The following is a 19256-nucleotide window of genomic DNA, read 5'->3' as shown; positions in this document are numbered from 1 at the left end:
TCTGCCTTTTAGCTGGGGCCCGTCTGTAATTCACCTCCATGGAAAAGCCACCGTGGTGCCTGCCCTTCCCTCCACGATGGGAGATGTCTCCGGCCACCCCAGCATTGGGCATCACTCAGAATCGAAGCCCCCAGCCCCTCTGAAATCTGAGGACAAGCTGGAATGCGGGGGGGGTGGGGTGGGGTATTTTCTGCCAAATTCCTTCACCCTTTAAGGCAACACCCGGGTCCCATGTCCCAAAAGAAGCGGTAGGATGGCACCAGGCAGGGAGGAGAGGGGCTGCCAGGGGTCAGGGGACGGTGGGGATGGGGTGATGGACATGGGGATGGTGCGGGGGGAGCGCGGTACGTACCAGGAAACAGCCCGATGGCGTCTGCCCTGCCCCCAGAAGTCAAACAGGCTTCGGCCAGTCAGCAGGAGATTTCAAACCATTTCTCAGACACAAAGGCCACGGGAATAAGATGCCGGTCAGAAGACGAGGGTCTGCAGCGAGCAGAAAAAGGGGGCTTGCAGGTGCTGGTACAAAACACACAAGGAGCAAACCGAGGAGGCCTGCTGCAAAAATCAGCTTTTTTAGAGGAAAAAAATAATATCTCTGAAGTAGCGCTTTGAATGAGCTTATTGGCCCTGGAAACCAGGCGGTGCAAAGCAGAGAAAGGAGGAGAAAAAGATGGAGTGCAATATTGGATGTTTTTTCCCCTGTGCACGAGCACCTTCTAACGCAGCCCATTGCCTTGGGGAGGCCTGACCCCACAGGGCACCAGGGCATGATGCCACCCACCCCCCTGTCCCTCCATCCCCCTGCTGTGGGTCCCACGTGGGGCTGCCGTGCCCATTGCCATCGCCAGCTCTGCCAGGCTGGACTGGGAACACACCGAGGCCAGTGGGGTCCCAGAGAGCATCACCCCATGGCACAGGAGCAAGGGAGCCCTTCCAGCCCAAAGGAGAGGACCCGGGGTGGAGCGGGATCCATAGAATCACGGAATGGGTTGGGTTGGAAGGGACCTTAAATCTCACCAAAATCAACATGCGCGGAGGATGTTCAAGGAAATGGTTTGAAAACCCCCACTGATTCTCTGCTTTCCAAAACCTGGGGAAATCCTGACAAACGTGCACCAGCAAAACCCCCCACGCGCAGGCCGGTGATGGTTTAAAAGACGTCCATTAAAGCTGTTGGTTCCCAGGCTTCTGTCCTTCGTGCAGGTGGACACCAGCTGCGGTGGCACGCACGCCACGGGCTGCCTGGGGCACGAGTTGCTCCTTTTCTCCCTCAAAACCCTCCTCCTGGTTGTTCCTCTGGCTTTTGTGGGGTGGTCACTCTCCCACCCTCCCGTCCGCCCCCTCCCCGCGCAGGAAGGGGCCGGCAGAGCTGGGGCTCACGTCTCTCACACCGCGCCGCCAGCTGCCGTGAAGCCCCCTCGTTAATGCATCATTACTTCACGCCAGACGAACGCTTCGCTTGGCTCTCGCCACCCGCTCCTCCATTAATCACCCGGCTCGTTCGCAGCCCGGCAGCTCTTTCCATGCCGCTTTGGAGACAGCACGAACGCTGGGAGATGGATCCAGCAGCATTTACGTGCTGGCGGCAGCAGCCGGGAGGTGAAAAATGTGCGGTGCCGAAGGCTGCCGGGGCTCACGAACCACCTCGGCGGGATGAGTGGTCCAGGGGCCGTGTCCCACGCTGAGCTATGGGGTGGGTGAGCATCTTGGTGGCTTGGAGAGCCAGGGGAAGGCAGCTCCCGGGGCATTTTCCCGGGGAAGAGAGGGGGTAGCAGACCCCCGGAGCGGGATGGTGGCCCCCAACCCGCAGGGACCCGGCACCTCCTCACCTGTTTCCGTTGAAGGTTGTTTTATAATCCCCGGGCGAATGCAACGCCTCCTCGGCGTAGACGGGGACGGGGGTCCGGACGCACTCGTGGGAGCACTGCAGCGTCTCGTTGTAGGCGGTGAAGATGTCGAGGGCGCTGGGCACGCGGGCGGGGGCGAAGTCAGTCAGGTTCTGGCAGCTCTCCTCCTGCTGGTCCAGCTTGCGCTGGTGGCTGTTGCGCCGGGGGCGCCCGCTCTGCGCGCAGCTGGGGCCGGGGGGGGGGGAGAAGGGACACGACACCCCGCGTGCCCACAGGGGAACTTGCATTATTGACCGGTAATTATACATTGCTCAATATTAGATTAGAATTCATAGAATCACAGAATGGTTTGGGTGGGAAGGGACCTTAAAGCCCCGCCACTGCCACCCCCTGCCCTGGGCAGGGACACCTCCCACCAGACCAGGTTGCTCCAAGCCCCCTCCAACCTGGCCTTGAACCCCTCCAGGGATGGGGCAGCCACAGCTTCTCTGGGCAACCTGGGCCAGGCTCTCACCACCCTCACAGCAAAGAACTTCTTCCCTACATCTCATCTCCATCTCCCCTCTTCCAGTGTCAAACCCTTCCCCCTCATCCTATGGCTCCCTTCCTTGACCAAGAGTCCCTCCCCAGCTTTCCTGGAGCCCCTTGAGGGACTGGAAGGGGCTCTAAGGTCTCCCCGGAGCCTTCTCTTCTCCAGGCTGAGCCCCCCCAACTCTCTCAGCCTGTCCTCCCAGCAGAGGGGCTCCAGCCCTCCCAGCATCTCCGTGGCCTCCTCTGGCATCCTGGGCTGCATCAAAAGCAGCTGTTCAGACACTTTGGAAAGATCAGCCACAGCCAGGCAGTCCCTGGGCTTGCCTTCCTTTTCTTTTAAGGATCAAATTTAAATTTTAGACACAAGGTTTTTACCACCAGAGGAATTAGCAAGTCATACTTTTACACCTGCAGGAAACGAAAGCCCTGTTTTAAGTGAAAAGACACAGGTGAGAACAATGGCATTAAACCCTTTCCATTTGGGAAGCACCAAAAAGTTTAAAGTATTGGGATAAATCGCTCAGAAACTGCTCTGCCAGGCAGAACCCCCCCCAGCCGAGGGATGGTTGGGGGGACAGCCCTGCTCTGGGGCACCCCACCGGCTCCGGAAACTCCAATGGGATCTGGTGGCTCCGCAGCGCTCCCGGATCCGTCTGTGTTCTATTCTACACTGATCTCTGTATTTACTTTTTTCTCCTTTTTGGCTTCAGCGTGATGTTCCCCGCGCTGTGCCGTGGTCAGCGGATCGATGATACTACTACTATTAGAGAAAAATCCCAGGAGTGTTTTAGACAGTATTTTCCACGCTCTTTCATTGAAATACTGCTGGGGCTGGGGAAGTTTTAGTAAAGTAAATCCTGTCTGGGATACAAAACCGAGCATCACCGATGCCTCCCCGCAGGCTCCCAGCAAAGCAAACTCTTCTGGGGGGCAAGTAACTCAGCACTTTTGGCCAGCTGAATGTCTCACTGCACCTCTGCTGAGACTCGGTAGCCCTGCAAACAGTTTTTCCTCTAATCCTAGGGCTTCTTCATCACCTAATCATCATCCTCCTGGGTGCGGGAATCGATTTGCTGCAGCCCCCGGGGATGCTCGGCGGGGGGCAGAGGGGACAATGGCCGGCAAGCCCAGCAGCGAGCCCGGAGCATCAGCCCGATCGCTGCTCCGGCAAGGCTGACCTCAAAGTAGGCCAGTTTCCCTGGGAAAATAGGTAAAGCCACGAGCGCCTGAAGCGAAGCGTTAACCTATTTTGCCGCACGCCCAGCCACGCCGAGAGAACACACGGGAGCAAACGAAGCCGGAGGAGCGCACGAGAGCTCCGGGGGGACGTGCACGCTTCAAACCGGTGGCACCCGGGGGGGTCAGGAGATGCCCTTCGGTTCCCGGAGGGGTGGGGAAGGTCACAAAATGCCCCCATTGCCTGCCCAGCCTGGGGGTGGCTCGAGGAGCAGCATAAAGCTGGTTAAGGCAGGGGCAGAGGAGATGTCACCCAGAGCAGGGTGGTCCCGCACCCATGTGGGGACACCTGCTGTGGCCAAATGCAGGACTCTGGCCTCGTCAAGTGGCACCAGGTTGCAGCACGGTGACCCCGGAGCAGCGATGAGCACGTGGGATGTGGCACCCAACCCTGGCCACGTGCTGGACCCCAAAGCCACCCACCACTGGTGAGAGCCAGAAAAGCCCAGGTGCTTCCACCTCCCTTGGAGGCTTCAGCATTAAAAACCACCCCATTTTCTCCTGCAACACCTTTCCAAAGCCATCCCGGCAGATGCCACAGGCTTTAGTGCTGGAAAGGCACCACTGTCCCCATCCTGTCCCCATCACCGTGCCACCCCTTCCAAGCCAGCCAGCCCAAGGAGGGACCTTACCAATTTTTTAAGACAAGAGTTGTTATCAGCGCGGCGATGACCATGATGAGGGACACGGTAATAGTGATTATCTGATGGACCGCCAGACCTGCGGAGAGAAGAAATGAGAGAGAGTGGGGACGGGAGCCAGGGGGGGCCCGGGGCAGCGGTGAGGGAAGCCCCCCCACCTCACACAGACCCCCCATCGGCTCCCCCCGGCGCGGGGCCGCCGCAGCCCCCGGCAGCGGGGACGCAATCCTCTCCCCTGCCTTACATAAAATAATCCTTAAGCCAGGCCTCTCATTTCCTACCCTCTCAAGTATGTTCCTTGTCAGCCCGAATTAGGCACGAAGAACGGAAGAGATGTGAAGACGCATCCCCTCCGGGACGGAAAGGGAAACTTGAGCGCAGCCTTGCAGTGGGTGCGGGATTAACCACAGATAATAATTACCGCACTAACTGCTGCTCACTTAGAAGGTCGGGTGGGCTCATTTTCTCGTAATTCACCTTACACAGGGTATAATTTTGGCTCGTGTATCACTCCTAATGAGCAGTTTGGAAACAAAAGCATCTCGATGTACAGTATGTTTGCGATTTGGTGCCGCTTTACAGTTGCAATTTCGTAATGAAATGATTTTCCTGGCTGCGGCCCAAGGATGTGCTATTTTTCACAAGCAGATGTTGCAGCTCCTGATGGATGGTATTTTTAATAAATAAATAAGTGTTAGCATGACATGAAAACAAGCAGTTTTTTATATATATATATATATGTGCATCTGTGCAATGCGTGCGTAGAGCTCCCAGCTTGTGTGGGAGCGTGTGGCGAGGAAATTGCTGCTTTTTCCCACCCAAGAGCGGCTGGAGCCGGGGATGCTGGTGGGGCTGGAGATGCTCGTGGGGCTGGGGATGCTGGTGGGGCCGGGGATGCTGGTGGGGCCGGGGATGCTGGTGGGGCTGGGGATGCTGGTGGGGCCGGGGATGCTGATGGAGCCGAGGATGCCATCGGGACCAGGGATGCCGTCAGAGCAGCTCCGGCTGCTGGCCCAGGGAGGAGGTGGCTGATGGCCACGGGTGCGGGCAGAACTGGCTGCAGCAGCTATACACACACACATCCTCACGGCAGGCTTGTGGGAGACTCCGAGCCACAGCCCCAGCACCAGCCCCAGGCTGGGTAATTAGGCCAGACAAGATTTATCGGTGGTATTTTAAAGCTCGGATCACGCTGGCTGCTCTGCTGCCTTCTCTCGAAGGACAAAAGTTCCGACTCCCTTGAAATCTGTTATCTCGCCTCCCCTGCTCACCCCGGCTCCCCGGGGGCTTCGGGTCCCTGCCCACGCTGCCGACAAAGCTCAGCCGGGGGGAATCGCTGCTCGAGTGCAGCCCGGCTCCTGGTCCACGTCTCCCCAGCCCACATGCCTCCAAATCCAAACCGCCAGAGACACAACGGGAAATGCTCCTGGCCTGGGAAGAGCAGGAGAAAAGCTGTGTGAGGCCGCCCAGACCCACGGTGACACCTGAGGGGAGGTGGAAGCTGCTCAGTGCAGGCAAGGACATAAGTCACCTTTGGACGGCCACCTCCAAAGCAGCCTCCCAGCTTTTGGGAGCACACGCCATGCCTCGAGGGCCACCTCGGCTTTTGTTAGCCCTGCCTGCAGACGCGCTTGCCTCAGCACCACACCTCATCACCTGAGCATCCTTGCTCAAGATCCACCATCACCTCACCCTCGTCGGCGTTCCCGTGCTTCCCGGGATGCAGGACCCAGGGCTTCGCCGCCGGCCGCCCCGGGAAGGAGGCGCAGATCCCTGCTCGGGATGTGGAGACCCATAAAATCCCAGATTTTGAGCAATGAGGCCAGCCAGCAGCGACGCCTTTTCAGGAAGCGCTGCAGACTTTGCTGCCAGGATGCATCCCGGGCGTAAATCAAACGCTTGGGATTGTGAGTCTTGACGGTTTAATATAATAAAGGCAAGGTCACCTTTGGTGAGTCTGACTCCCCAAAACACGCCCAGTTCCATGGATTGCAGGGAAGGCTTCGCTCCCAGCCCCGGGGCTGGCACCGGGCTGCCGGGAGGGATGCGCTTTGAGCCCACTTTGCCAATGGATACGCCATGGGGGAGGTCTGGGAGAAGAGCTGGAGAAAAGAGCAGGGATCCCAACTCTAAGGAGAGGACATGGGAGTGGGAAGCAGTGGCAGATGTCAGTCGCGCCACGGACATCGCCAGTGAAGGGGTTTTCTAGAGGCAGGACCGAGGAGAAATGACTTCCCAAAGGCCAGCACTTCTGGAATGCCGACTTCGGATCCTGGTACGCTCCCAGTGCTGAGCTGGCAGAAGGGAAGAGCCCACTGGAACGCGGAGAGGCACAGAATGATGCAAATCCCACGTACTTTGGGGCTCTTCCTCTGCTCCCCAACGCACTCTCCCTCCCCGGGGAGCCCTGGGACGGACAGACGGACGGCTGCTCTCCTTCCCCCGAGCCCTGGCGATGGCGAGCGCAGCGGGATGGGATGCGTCAGGGTTATTTTTCTCCCTCGGCTCAAGCACCTATTTTGCAAATGACCCATTTCCTTCATTTACTCCCAATTACACTTCAATTGGTTCAAACAGGCTGTGACAAGGCTCCTCGGAGAGCGGCTGGCACCAGCAGCTGCCAGAACAGGAGCGGGTCGGGGCAAGCGAAGGGGAGGGCTGGGGACGGCGGTGGCAGAGGACGGGGGGGGTCCCGGCACCCAGCTCCAGCGGGGTCTGACGCTGGGGAGCAGCTGATGGGCTTCGTGCCCCTGAGCAGGAGTCCCAGCAGGGCTTCCTAGAACCTGTTCATGGCTCTGGAGTCTCTGGGGGCTCCGAACTGACACCCAGCACCCACAAGGGATTGGGGAGCCAGAGCCAAATTACGGCTCCTCGGCTGCTCCACCTCCGGCTTTCATTTCCCAAAGGAATTCAAGGGGAAAATGCCACAGGGCTCCCCACCTCTGGAAAAAGACTTCTGCCCCCACACTTGGGGTCCCCGTAGGATGGTCGCGATGGGAACCATGTCCCGGCAGACCCGAGGAGCACAGTTGGCAGCTCTGGTGCTCCGGCGTGTGCCGGGTCCGCAGTGACGCCCACCCCGGCCGCCTCCTTCCCGGCAATCTTGGAGCAGCTCCCAGTGGGACATCGCCGAAAAAGATAAAAGGAAAAGACTCTAAAAATAAAATAAAAAGCCAGCCCAGTGCCCGATTCCTTTGAAAACAGAAGTGGCGTCGGAAACGAGACCTTCTGCAAAGGGGGGAGCCGCGGGAGGGACAGGGGAGGACCTAACGATGCAATTAATCCTTGCACTTACATAATGGGGAAGGCGCAGGCAGAACAGATTGCAGGTGGCTGAGCACTGGGAAGGAAGGCAGCTCTCGGGAGCAGGACACATGGATTTTAAGAAGGGCTGGATAATTTTAGACTCCGTCACATACATAAGTTGCCATATGTACCGGCGCAGAAGCAAGTTCCTTCGCATCACAGATTAATTCTGCACCGGAGCCCGGGGGGTTCAAGGAGATGGGAAATGTTTTTCCCAACCATGTTAACCACGGCAGAGATGGAGAGAGGGAAAGGGACGGGATGGCGACTGGGATGACTCCCCGGGAAGACCTGCAGCAATACTCACTGCAAGAAAGACTCACAGGTCTTCATCCTTACCTTGCAAATACACCAGATCCTTTCCTCGAGGCCTCCAAATAAATATATAGAACCATGCAGAGCAAAATCGAACAGAAATATCCCATCTGCAAGGGGGGGGCGTTAATGGATGGGACATCCTGGGAGAGGGGAACATCCCGCAAGGGATACGCAGCACCTGGGGGGGAGGCGAGATGAAAGAGAGATGGCTGCGAAGAGCAAAGCATTATTTTAAACACAGCTCAAGGAGCCCAATCTGTCTGGAGGGAAGGGACCTGGAGGATAAAATCAATAGCTCGTAAAGCAAAAATTACCCTCCTCCTCGGGCGCAGGAAGGCTTCTGCCGAGCAGGCAACTCACAGGGAAAGCCTGTGCCCCCCCAAACGTGGGGCAGGCTGCAGGGAAGGACCTGGAAGCAGGAATTACGGTGCCTTGGATTTATTTGCTCATCTCCACGGCCAACATTTCCAACGGCAAAGCTCCGATCCCAGCAAGTTCCCAGAGCCCGGCGGTCACTTAATTGCATGTTAATAACCAGTGAAGAAACAAGCTGTGGGAAGGGCAGGGGCTGGTTTATGGGATGAGGAGGGATCGTCCGCCCTGGCCCCGGCAGCTGGAAATGCCTCCTCCCTGCGAGGGGCTGCGAGAGGCTCCCTCTTACGAGGCTTTTACCAGGCAATTTGACGCAGTGACCATTTAACTCGAGGGTAATTACAGGAGAAGTATTTAATGGAATTGAGAGTGTGTCCAAACCCCTGCGCTTCTGCTAGTGCAGCAGAATTTAATGTGTCGCCTGCCAGGAGGGAAAGCTCTTCAAAAGCGCTCTTTGAACCCTCGGAAATGCTGAAATATTGCGGGGATTTTCCACTCTCGCCCCGTCCCAGCGCACTCGGCTCTCGCTGGGGACGTGCCGTCCCCTCCAGCGGTGGGACCCAGCCCCAGCGTCCCCGCGGGCAGCAGCCGGGCATCAACCCACAAAACGCGACTCCAAATTCCCCCAAGTCCAGAGAAAAACTCAATCTTCTCAAAGCAAGCAAGTGCCAGGGATTTTTTTTTTTTTTTTTTTAAAATCTGTTATTTTAAAGACCATATATTTGCCACCGAGATGAAAGCGCTGAGTTTTGGCCTTTCTGGCCACCTTTTGAAACGGCTCCCGGACAGCTTTGCATCAACAGAATTAATTCCATGAGAAAATCCATTCGAGACTAATGTCTTGCTACTGCAGAAGTGCGCAATGGCAGCGAACAGGAGATATAAGCTCTTAATTAAAAACAAAGAGAACCTCTATCCCCCAAGGCCTTTATTTCAACAGCTCTGGTTAGGGAGACCGTATTTTTCATTTTCCCAATAAAAACAGCTATGAGCCGCAACTCTTTGAAGACCCTCGTCAAGGCCTCCAAGCTGCATAAAATTAAAAAAGGGAAAAACAGCTCCATTTCATTTTGCAGAGTATAATCTTGAGTCGCTGTTAGTGGTAGGAACCCAAGAGGTGCCAGGAGGGCTGCGATGGAGCACCCAAGCCCCTGCCCATGCGGATTCCTGCCCTGGTCCTTCCCCTCTGCCTTCCCGCAACTCCCAGTTTGAGTCCAAACGCCAAAAGAGGGTAAATCTGCTAAATAAGGCAGGGCAGCAGGATCGACATGTGCAGGGTCAGGCCCTGACACCTCTCCCTCTCGCTCCTCAACCAAAGCATCGCCTCTAGCCAGGGAGAGACCATCCCAAATGGGCTTCCAGTAACGAGCACTGAAAAGAAACCAGCTTCTGGGAGTGGCTGAAGAGCTCAGAGAGAGGGTAATGATGAAAACACAGGTGGAATCGGCACTGTTGGCCATTGTTCCTCGCCATGGTCACACTCAAAGAGTTGTGGTCAACTGCTCAATGTCCAAGTGGTGACCGGCGCTGAGTGGGGTTCCTCGGGGGTCAGTACTGGGACTGGTGCTGTTTAACATCCTCGCTGGCGACATGGACAGTGGGATTGAGGGCACTCTCAGCCAGTTTGCCGATGACAGCAAACTGTGTGGAGCTGGAGGGAAGGGATGCCATCCAGAGGGACCTGGACAGACTTGAGGTGGGCCCATGCAAACCTCATGAAGCTCAACAGGGCCAAGTGCAAGGTCCTGCACCTGGGTCAGGGCAATCCCAGGCACAAATACAGGTTGGGTGGAGAATGGGCTGAGAGCAGCCCTGAGGAGAAGGACTTGGGGGTGTCGGTGGATGAGAAGCTCCACACGCCCCAGTAATGTGTGCTGGCAGCCCAGAAACCCCCCGCACCATGGGCTGCATCCCCAGCAGCGTGGTCAGCAGGGTGAGGGGGGGGATTCTGCCCCTCTGCTCCACTCTGGGGAGACCCCCCCTGCCATGTGGGGCTCAGCACCTCGACCCCATCCCTGCCATGGGGCTCCTTCCCCTGCTCCTGCTCACCCCGGGCACTGGGACACCTCCACCTCCTCCCAAGCATCACGGACAGTCTAGGGAAACCTGGCTGGACTCGGGAGGCGTTACAGCTTCCCTAGCCATTGGAAAACACATCCAATCCCCAAAAGCCTCATCCGGTCGATAAAGCTGCTTGAGGACAGAAAAATTCAATCAGGAGAGCTGTGTGGCCGTTCTGCTGCAACCCCGGCCACCACTGGCCTCTCCTGGGGGGGGATCAGCCAGACTTTGCCCTAACACGAACGCTGCTGCCGCTTAACAGCTTGTAAGAAAAATAATTCACAAAAAACACAAGGGTTAGACACCAGGGAGGAGGTATGGCAGGAGCCGCCTTGGAAAACCTTGCTCCGGTGCAAAGCCAGTTCATCGGCTGGGAAATCTCCGTGGGGCTGCTCCTCTGAGCCCCCCGCCGGCCTCCGAAGCAGAGCTCGGGCAGGCAAAGCCCCTTGATTTTCCGCCTGGTGAATCAGGGCAATCAGCTCCGAAACCCAGCCCGGCGAGCATTACTCATCCTGAAGTGAAAACGCAGCTCTTCAGCAAAAAAAACACCACCAAGGTTCCTGGAAACCTCCTGGTATTTTGTGTTGGGCTGATGAAAGGCGAAGAATATCCTGCTGCTGCTGCTGCGAAATCTTCTTGCCAAGAACGAAGATCCTAGAGGCTTATGCTAAAGACACTGGGACTTATCTTCTCAGGTGTTACAGCAAATATCACCGAGCAGTAAATACTTCTGAGAGCAGCAGAGGAGCGTTTCTGCCTCGTTGAGGAACACGTGGGTGAAGGCGTCTGCTAATCCCGGGGAGAAACCAGCCCCTGCTCCCCCGCCGGAGAGAGCTCAGCTCGCGGCCATGCTTGTCCCGTGCCTCAGCCATCAGCCCCCATCCCTAAGGATGCACGGATCCTCCGGGACCCCCCGGGACAGGCGACGGGGGTGCTGGCCCCGCAGATGCCGTCCAGCCCCCTCCCCTCCCCTGCAGCCCCCCGCGGCGGCGGCCCCCCACGCCCCTGCACGGCGGATCAAAGCGGCGGCTCCATCCCGACCGCCCAGGGTCTTCTTTTAAACACATTTTATCTTTAATTAATTCCTTTGAAGCCTTTTGCATCCGCTATCTCCCGGCATCCAGCGCCCTCCTCTCCTGCACCCCCTTTTCGAAGGCAGGGTCACCCCGCAGCGGGGAAGAGAATGTCTCTTTATTATTATTTATTCCTGATACGCTCCTGGCCGGTGGCGGGGAGGAAGGAGAGGGTGGGATGGAGCTTTGGCAGGACGGGTGCCCACACCAGCACCCACACAGCCCCTCGCCTCCTCCCAGGAGCCCCCCAGATGGCGATGCTGACCCCCAGCCCCGGGGAAGGGGTGCTGGGGGGTGCCCTGCAGCACCCACCGCCTCAAAGCAGGATGCCAAACTTGCCGCGTACCGGCGATCAAACCACCATTAAGAGCTGCAGACGACACATGAAGTCGTCTGCCTTATAAAGCACTTAAAGCTTTAATTAAAGACGGCTTTATTCTAATAATACTGAAAGGAGAGCCTCAGACAACCCAGGGAGCGCGATTCATGCCTTCGCCCTGACACTCTCTGATTCATTCTCCTCTTTCCTCCTCTTTTCTGGAGGATGCTCTGCCTCGGCGGAGGAGCCCAGCCCACACGGAGAGCATCGGCGGCCGCCCCGCTGGCAGCTCCTTCCAGCCCCTGCCTCTTGCAGCACGCCGGAGTTTTAATTATTTCTCTCTTCCCGTGCTCCACCGTAAAAATGATTGTGACAGCCCCCAAAAAAGGGAAGCACATTTTTGAAAAGCATAAGCATAAACTACGCCTGGGTGAACATATTGCGTCCCCATCTGACTGCCATCAGCACTCTGCCAGGCGCCGAGCAGGCAGAGGTGGCACCGGGACAAACACACCTGAGCTGGGGGTTACCCACAACACCCCCCCCTCCGCCGGCGGCACCCACCAAACCAGAGCGGCACCTACCAGCAGAAAAATGGGAGGAAAAAAAAAAGCTATCTTTCTGGGCATCGCAAGTAATCCCCCGTCTGCCTTCTCTCCTACCTACCAGCAGAGAATGCGCTATTTTTTTAGGCTTGTTTTTGCTGCTCGTGAGTCACGGAGACATTGTTTCTGGCTTTTTTTCCCCTCATTTTTCAGCGTGGAGGAGCAGGGCGAGAGGAAGATCTCACCGAGCAGGATTGCTTGCACTGCCCACCCAAGCGACCGCCGCTGCCTCCACCAAAGCGCCCCCCACCCCACGTGTGCCTTGGGGACCCCCACGGTCCCCCAGCATCACTGGGTGCCCAGGAGCAAGACCAGGCTCCCAGGAGCATGCCCCTTTCCAGCAATTCCTGGAGGGAGGCGAGGGCACGGTGGGGAACGCAGCACCGTTATGCCGACGGCAGCACCCGATCCTGCGGGAACCGGGGTGCCGCTGTCGTGCTGGGAGCCCGGGACCCCTGGGGTGGCTCTGCCAGCTCCCGGGATGGCCCCAGCTCCCTTGGGGACCACCCTGACCCCCGGGCTACTGCCAGCATGAGCTAAAGGACCATGAGTTGGGAGAGCAGCATCCCCCCTGCTCACCCTCCCACCAACCCGGCGCCGTGCGGGACGGGGACTCGCGATGCTGGCTGAGGCAAATGAGAAGTACAGACGCGTTACCTTATCCTAATTTGTAGCCATATGTTTTTCCCAGCAGAGAACAAACACTTCCAGCCGCTACGACTTATACAACAGAGAGGAGCAGGGCTTGAGAAATGCACAGCCTGGCACGGGCGCATCGCCAGCAGCACCGGCACCGCCGCGGCCGGTGCTTCGAGACGGCCAAGAGCATCCCCAGGTGCTGCAGGGGCTGGGTGCCCCCCACCAGGAGCTTCTCGGGGGCTCTCCTGGGCACCCAGCACCGACAGAGGAAGGCAAAGCAGATCTGGAGCTCAGGCGCTTTTCAATTTAGGGTGGACGGGCCGAGACCGTAAAGGTCCTTTAGCCCCGGGAAGGAGTTTATTGTATTCACCACTCGGTGAAAAGAAGTTAATTAGTGAAAACTCCGATCTCGGAAAAAGCCCCTAATGAAGGCTAAGAGCCGGCGGATTAAAGCAGTGGCCCCTCAGGAGGATGCCGGCGGCTGCAGCTCTGCTGGTCTGCTGGCCGGGGAGGGCACTGGTGGCAGAGCATGGGTGGGAACGCGGGCAGCACCTGTGGGAATGGGGGCAGCACCCGTGGGAACGTGGCAGCACCCGTGGGAATGGGGGCAGGAACGTGGGCAGGGCAGCACCGGCGGCTCATCCTCGCCTAAACGCCGCATCCAACACCGATAATCCACAGCACGTGCCCGGGGCCATCCTCCCACGTGCTGCAAACGGAGCACGATGGGCTGCTGCGGCCAGCTCCCACCAGACCCCACGATGCCACCGAGGCCAGAGGCACCAACTGTGGCCATTCTGGGAAGATAAGGCTGAAGATGTCATCACACGTCACGCAGCTCGCAGCTCACGCCGGCAGTCGTTATCCACACTCCCTCGCTCATTTACCCAGCCAATTCCAGCGTGGCTTTTTTTTTTTTTTTTAAAAGGTGTGTAGGTTGGGAGTTTTTTTCCCCCGCTATAAATAACTCCTTTAAGTCAGGAACAACATTCTGGTTGGCTTGTCTCTTTCCGCCAAGCCGGGCAGGCTGGATAAACTAATTGGGATTAAGATTAGGCCATAAAATTCTTCTTCGATTCGACTAGAAAATCACTGTGGGCTGAAAGCAGTCGATGCACAGTGAATAAATTCTGTAAACTATACAACGGTATCCCACAGTTTAATACTGGCAATAACAAATATAATTTGAAATAAATGGGAAGCAGCTTTCCCATCCATGTCCAGGCAGCAGACAGCGCTGGGGGAAGGCGTCCCCGTGCCCGAGCGCCGCGCTAAATGCGATTAAGGGAGATGGGCTGGGGACGGATCGCTAATGGGAAAAACACAGCAAGCTCCTGGAAAACGCCTCCGATAAAAGCAATGAATCAGTGCAGCCGCTTGCCTCCCGACTGCTCCCGTTTAACACCACACACGTTTTTTCTGTCCCGGAGAAACTCGTGCCACGGTCACCGCTCTGCCCCAGGACCCCCTCCAAACCCCCTCGATTCACCGCCCCGGCCCCTCCGGCAGACCCTACCTGTGCTGTCTCCCAGTCCGCGGGGCGGGCGAGCATCCTTGCCGCCGCTGCTGTGGCCGGCGGCCGGCTCGGCGGTGCTGGTGCGGCCGGGGCTGCTGCGGGGCACGTCGCCGCCGGGCGCGGGAGCCGGGGTGCTGGGGGGGGCGCGGGGTGGCGTGGCGGCGGCGGTGGCGGCGGCGGTGGTGGTGGTGGCGGTGGTGGTGGTGGCGGCGGCGGTGGTGGCGGTGGTGAAGGCGCCGGGCAGCGTGCTGCTCTCCAGGGAGTCCTCCTCGCCCGTGGGGCCCCAGACGATGACCTCGGGCAGTGCCGTGGGGCGCCCATCCCGGGGGGCAAAGCCGCGGCCGCGCAGGTGCCGCCGGCCCCTCCGGGAGCGGGGTCGGCGCGGGGAGCGGCCAGCGGGCAACGGAGCGGCGGGGAGCGGCCGTCGGGAGCGGGGTCTCTGCGGGGGGGGCGCGGGGGCGCAGGTCCAGGGGGGTCCGGGGCGCCGCAGCTCCTCCCCGCTCCCCGCGCCCCACAGCGCGCCGCGGGACAGTCTGTGCCGGAGCGCCGGCCGCGGCGACAGCCTCCCCCCGGCCCCGCTGGCGGGGGGCTGGCAGCTGGCGAGGTCCATGGCTAGGTGGAACATGGCTATTAAAATCCAAGCATGGCTTCCGAGCGGGCAACCTGACCTGCGGACAGACAGTCACCGCGTTAGAAAGGCGGAGGGGCGACCCGAGCGCTCCCCAAGCCCGGCCACCCCCAACACCCCCTGGCAGCGCGGGAAAGCGGTGCCATTGTCCTCCCACCGCGTTCCCAACAGGACCCCCCTAAACGGCGTGGCAGCGTTCCCCAGACCCTTCCCCACCACCGACCCGTCACCATCAATGGGGCAGACCAAGGACCGCCAGCCAAACCCACGACTTTGCTGCTTCTCAGTTGACGTGCGAATGCCATGAATGACCCGAGGATGGGTTCCACCGCAAAATGCCAGTGTCTGTGCTACCCAAACTCGGCCTTTTTAGATGAATTATCCAAAGCAGATGGCAGGAGCAGAAAGGGAGTCTCTATGTCACTAGGGAATTGGGGAGCCTGACCCCTGCTCCCCAGCTTTCCAAGCCAAGGAACAAGGAGCGAGCCCACGAAGGGCAGTGGTATGAATCCCTCAATGAGCCAAGGCAGAAGAGTCCATGGACTCCGCTTTCGCAGGTGTGACCTGTCTCCTGTTGAGGAGGTGGCCCACGCCGCAGCAGGAGCATCCCCAGCGCCCAACACAACCCCACGGCACCGGGACTTGCCGGGCACCCGCCGGCTGTTTCCTACCCCAGCAGGGACGGACGAGCAGCCCCGTTTCACAGCCCCTTTCTCGGGCACAGAACGGCTGGAAGTCGCGCTGCACCGTCAGCAGGCTCAGTATTCACAATTTTGCTTGGATGTAACGTGTCTCCATCAGGTCAGGGCACGTCAAAGCCTCTCCCTTCCCCTCCTCCGTGGCACCGCACCTCGCCAGGTCCTGTTCCACTCGCATCCTCCTCTATGATGCAACCCCCCATGGAGCTCGGTGCTTCACGGTGAGAAAATGCCTGATACACGAATTTTTCTTGTTGTTTTTTGTTTTTGTTTTTTTTCGGGAAAAAAAAAAATCATTAGGCCAAAGCCCAAAAATCTTTACACCATTTTACTCAGCTTTTACACAAGAAAGACTTCTGTCGAACTCAGCAGGAGTTAATGAGAGCTTTATATGGCTAAATAGACTAATCCTCCGCAGCGCTGCGCCCCGTAAAGTCCTTGGGAGCACTACAAAATGTGCATCTGGTTGACAGAAGCATTCGTACACTCCCTCCGTGCGTGAGCAAACGAAGCTAAAGGAGCTGACCTGGATACTCTCAGGCACAGCCTTTTTCTGCTCAGAAGATCTCTTTTTTTTTTTCTTTCTTTTTTTTTTTTTTTTCCTAATTGGGTATTTTTTCAAAGCGTAGCAGCATTTATTTTGGGGAGGAACAAGGCGACGCAGGGAAAACGCGCAGAAGGAGAAAGGGAAGAGCCAGAAACAGACAACATAAACCAAAATAGTTCAGGCCGGGGGAGGAAGGATTTCAAGGCTTCAAAAAACCCGAACCACCCAAAACATGTTGTCGGTGGGGTGTTTTTTTTAGAGGCTGGCAGAGCGGTGGCAGTGCCGCGGGGGCAGCAGGGGGAGCATCCCCCGTGTGCCGAGCATCGGCGGAGCCGCAAACACCCCGTCTCCACCGGTGAGGAGCCCGGGCGTCCAGCGAGAGCACTAAACACGGACCCACCTTCCCAACGCTCCTGTTGGCTCCAGCGGCACAACCGGCTCCCTAACGCCATCCCAAAGGTCTCCCTGCAAGGAAGGAGGGGTGCCGGGCACCTCCCCGGCGCTACGCTTGCCCCAGGGGCCACCTCGGGCACCCAGACCCCCTCCCAGCCCTGGGCGAGCAAGGGGTGCCCATGGTGAAGGGGGCGACGGGAGATGTGCCCAGCCCAGACTGGGTGCTCCCTAAATCCCAGCTGCTGGGCGGAAGCCTCCGAAAGACAAAATGCCCATCCTCGCTACTCAGGGTTGGCAGCTTGCGGGAAAAAACAGATTTTTCTCCTCTTCTCCTTTCCTCCTGCTTGCTTGTGACACGCTCCAGCTCAGGCACCCCCAGCTCATGGGGGTTTGCTCCCGCGCGGGACCTGCCCGAGCACCCCTGTGGCATCGGGGGGTCACGGGGGAAAACACAACCACAACACACAGCCCCCAGCTTCAGGCAGGAACACTGTGCCCAGGTGACACCCAGAGACTGGGGTGTCCCTGGCTCCCGGCATCGCTCCCCGGGTCGGAGCCTCTGGGGATGGGGAGGGACAGGGTGGGGGACACCCACGGCTCCTACAGGCCACCCCAAGGCAGGCAGAGCCCCCGGCAGCTCCCCGTCCTGCCCCAAGGACGGCGTGGGTCACCCTCCCGCCTGCGTCCCCTTCCAGCGATGCCAGCCAAGGGGCTGTCACCCAGGGAGCATCCTCCCGGCCACCCCGCCGGCTGGCACGTCCCCAGGAGGCGGCTGCAGGGGGAGCGGGGCGGGGGGAGCGGCGGGTCCGGTTACCTCGGGGGAATTTTGCCTGGCATGCAATCTTTTGAGGGCTTTGCAACAACAGATAAGAGCAAGTGTCCTTCAGAATAAATAGCAGCGTGTAGGAGTTGCCGTTGCCAAGGCAACGCAGCGCGATGTGCTGGGCGCGGCGGCGGGATGCGGCAGCGCGTGGCGGGGCCGGTGGTACCCAGGGGCCCCGAATCCACCGCAGGACCCCCCCTTCCCATCCCCTGCCACCCCCCAGCACCCTGACAAAGCCGGCACCCAGGGAGACACGTCCCAAGGGCAGCCCAGGGAGCGGGGACACGGCCGGCCCGGAGGTCCTGCCTCCCTCCGCTTGCCCCAAAGAAACCGGGGCTGGCCCCTGAAGGGCACGCTGTCCCCGGGGGGCCCCACGCCTCCGCCCCCCAACGCCGAAACAGGCAGCAGAGCATCTGGTCGCCTCTCGGGAGGTGGGAGCAGAAAGTCATCGCTGCCGGGAGGACGTTCGAGCTTTGCTGAGACATCAAACGGCACAAACCCTCCTCCAGCCGCTCCAGCTGCATCCCACCGGCCGGAGAGACGAGCCAAGAGGAACTTCCACAGCTCTCAGGGCACGGGACAACTCACCGACAGCCCTCAAAGCGGGGGTTCTGGTGGAGGGAAGGGGAGAAATCAGCCGTCCGTGCCCATAGCACCCGTCTGCCTCGGTGCGGGGACATGGACATGGCCCTGGCAGGATGTGCCACCCGCTGAACTCTCTGGAAATCCGGGTTTTGACTGTTCAGGGCTCCCCCTCCGCGCACACACAACTTTTTTCCCACTGCAAAGAGAGATGGGGCGAGTGCGGGCAATTTCCATCTTATTTTTTTTCCCATCTTGGGGCTGAATGCGAGCGTTACCCCAGAATAATTTCTCAAACTCAAGGAAAAATTCAGCCAAACTCTGAAGTTGGGTTAAAAAAAAAAGAAACGAGCAGTGGAGGTATGTGAGAAGATGAAATCCCTTCTCCGCTCTCCTCATCCGGAGCCTTTGCTCCCGTGAACCACAAATCCGCTCCCACGGCTTAATGGCTGGAGCGGCGGCCGCGCTCTCGCATGCTCCGGGAAACTCCCACAAATATTTACCTGCACTTCGGGAGAAGTTCAAAAGCAGATTTCAAGGAAAGCACCCAGATAATGAGAGGGACGGTGCGCGCTGAGCGCTCAGGGGTTGCTCTGCTGAGCCCAGCCCAGCCCATCCCTGTCTCAAAGGCGATGGGGTCACGGGCGTTGGAGGTGTTTCGGATGGAGCCATCGCAGCCTCCCCACCGAACGTGACGCGTTTCAGAATCCTCCCCATAGAAAAAAAAAAAAAACAACCTTTGCTTAAACCCTTCCAGCCCTTTGCTTTAAAGAGGGGGAAATTTGGCACGTAAGAGAGAGATTAATTTGAAGGAGGCCGGAGGACGCGAGCTCACCGTGCCCTTCGCTGGTCGGGAGGATGCTGCCGGGGGGCTTCCATGCCCAGGGCCGGTACGGGGTGACGCTGCCCGGCTCCTTCGGCCTCACCGCCCCCGAGGGCAGCGGCAAAACGGCTCTTCCCACCAGGAAAGCCAGGAGGACTGAATCCCTCCCACCTCGATGAAGCTTCGCGCGCAGCCAGGAGGCCCCGAGCGTTTTGAGGAGCACGCACGAGCAAGAGAAATGCTTTGGTAATTAGCGATCTCGATTGCCGCAGAGCTGGGAAAGCAAGATTACCTCTGT

The 19256-nt window shown here is 58.7% G+C and overlaps 1 protein-coding gene across 1 annotated transcript; it reads right to left on the bottom strand.

The window, feature by feature from the left end:
• Positions 1-410: 410 nt before the first annotated feature.
• Positions 411-15968, bottom strand: AJAP1 (adherens junctions associated protein 1). The gene is made up of 6 exons (XM_074161459.1): positions 15943-15968; positions 15729-15833; positions 14465-15132; positions 4247-4334; positions 1830-2072; positions 411-483 (listed from the first exon to the last, which is right to left on the bottom strand). The coding sequence occupies exons 1-6, from the start codon at positions 15966-15968 to the stop codon at positions 411-413; spliced, it is 1203 nt and encodes a 400-aa protein (XP_074017560.1).
• Between the last annotated feature and the right edge of the window lie 3288 nt (positions 15969-19256).

This window comes from Numenius arquata, chromosome 20, assembly GCF_964106895.1.
Source record: "Numenius arquata chromosome 20, bNumArq3.hap1.1, whole genome shotgun sequence".
Classification (NCBI taxonomy): domain Eukaryota; kingdom Metazoa; phylum Chordata; class Aves; order Charadriiformes; family Scolopacidae; genus Numenius; species Numenius arquata.
The sequence above is the reverse complement of the archived record's forward strand: the minus strand, read 5'-3'. Positions and strand labels throughout refer to the sequence as shown.

Bases quoted from the DNA above. Each gene is read 5' to 3' on its own strand.
- AJAP1 (XM_074161459.1), bottom strand. From the start codon at position 15,968: ATGCGAGTGGAACAGGACCTGGCGAG. The intron at 15,133-15,728 runs GTGCCGTGGGGT...GTCTGTCCGCAG, and splicing joins CGGGTGCCCGGCAAGTCCCG to GTCAGGTTGCCCGCTCGGAA. The intron at 2,073-4,246 runs GTAAGGTCCCTC...CCCCGGCCCCAG, and splicing joins ACTCTTGTCTTAAAAAATTG to CTGCGCGCAGAGCGGGCGCC.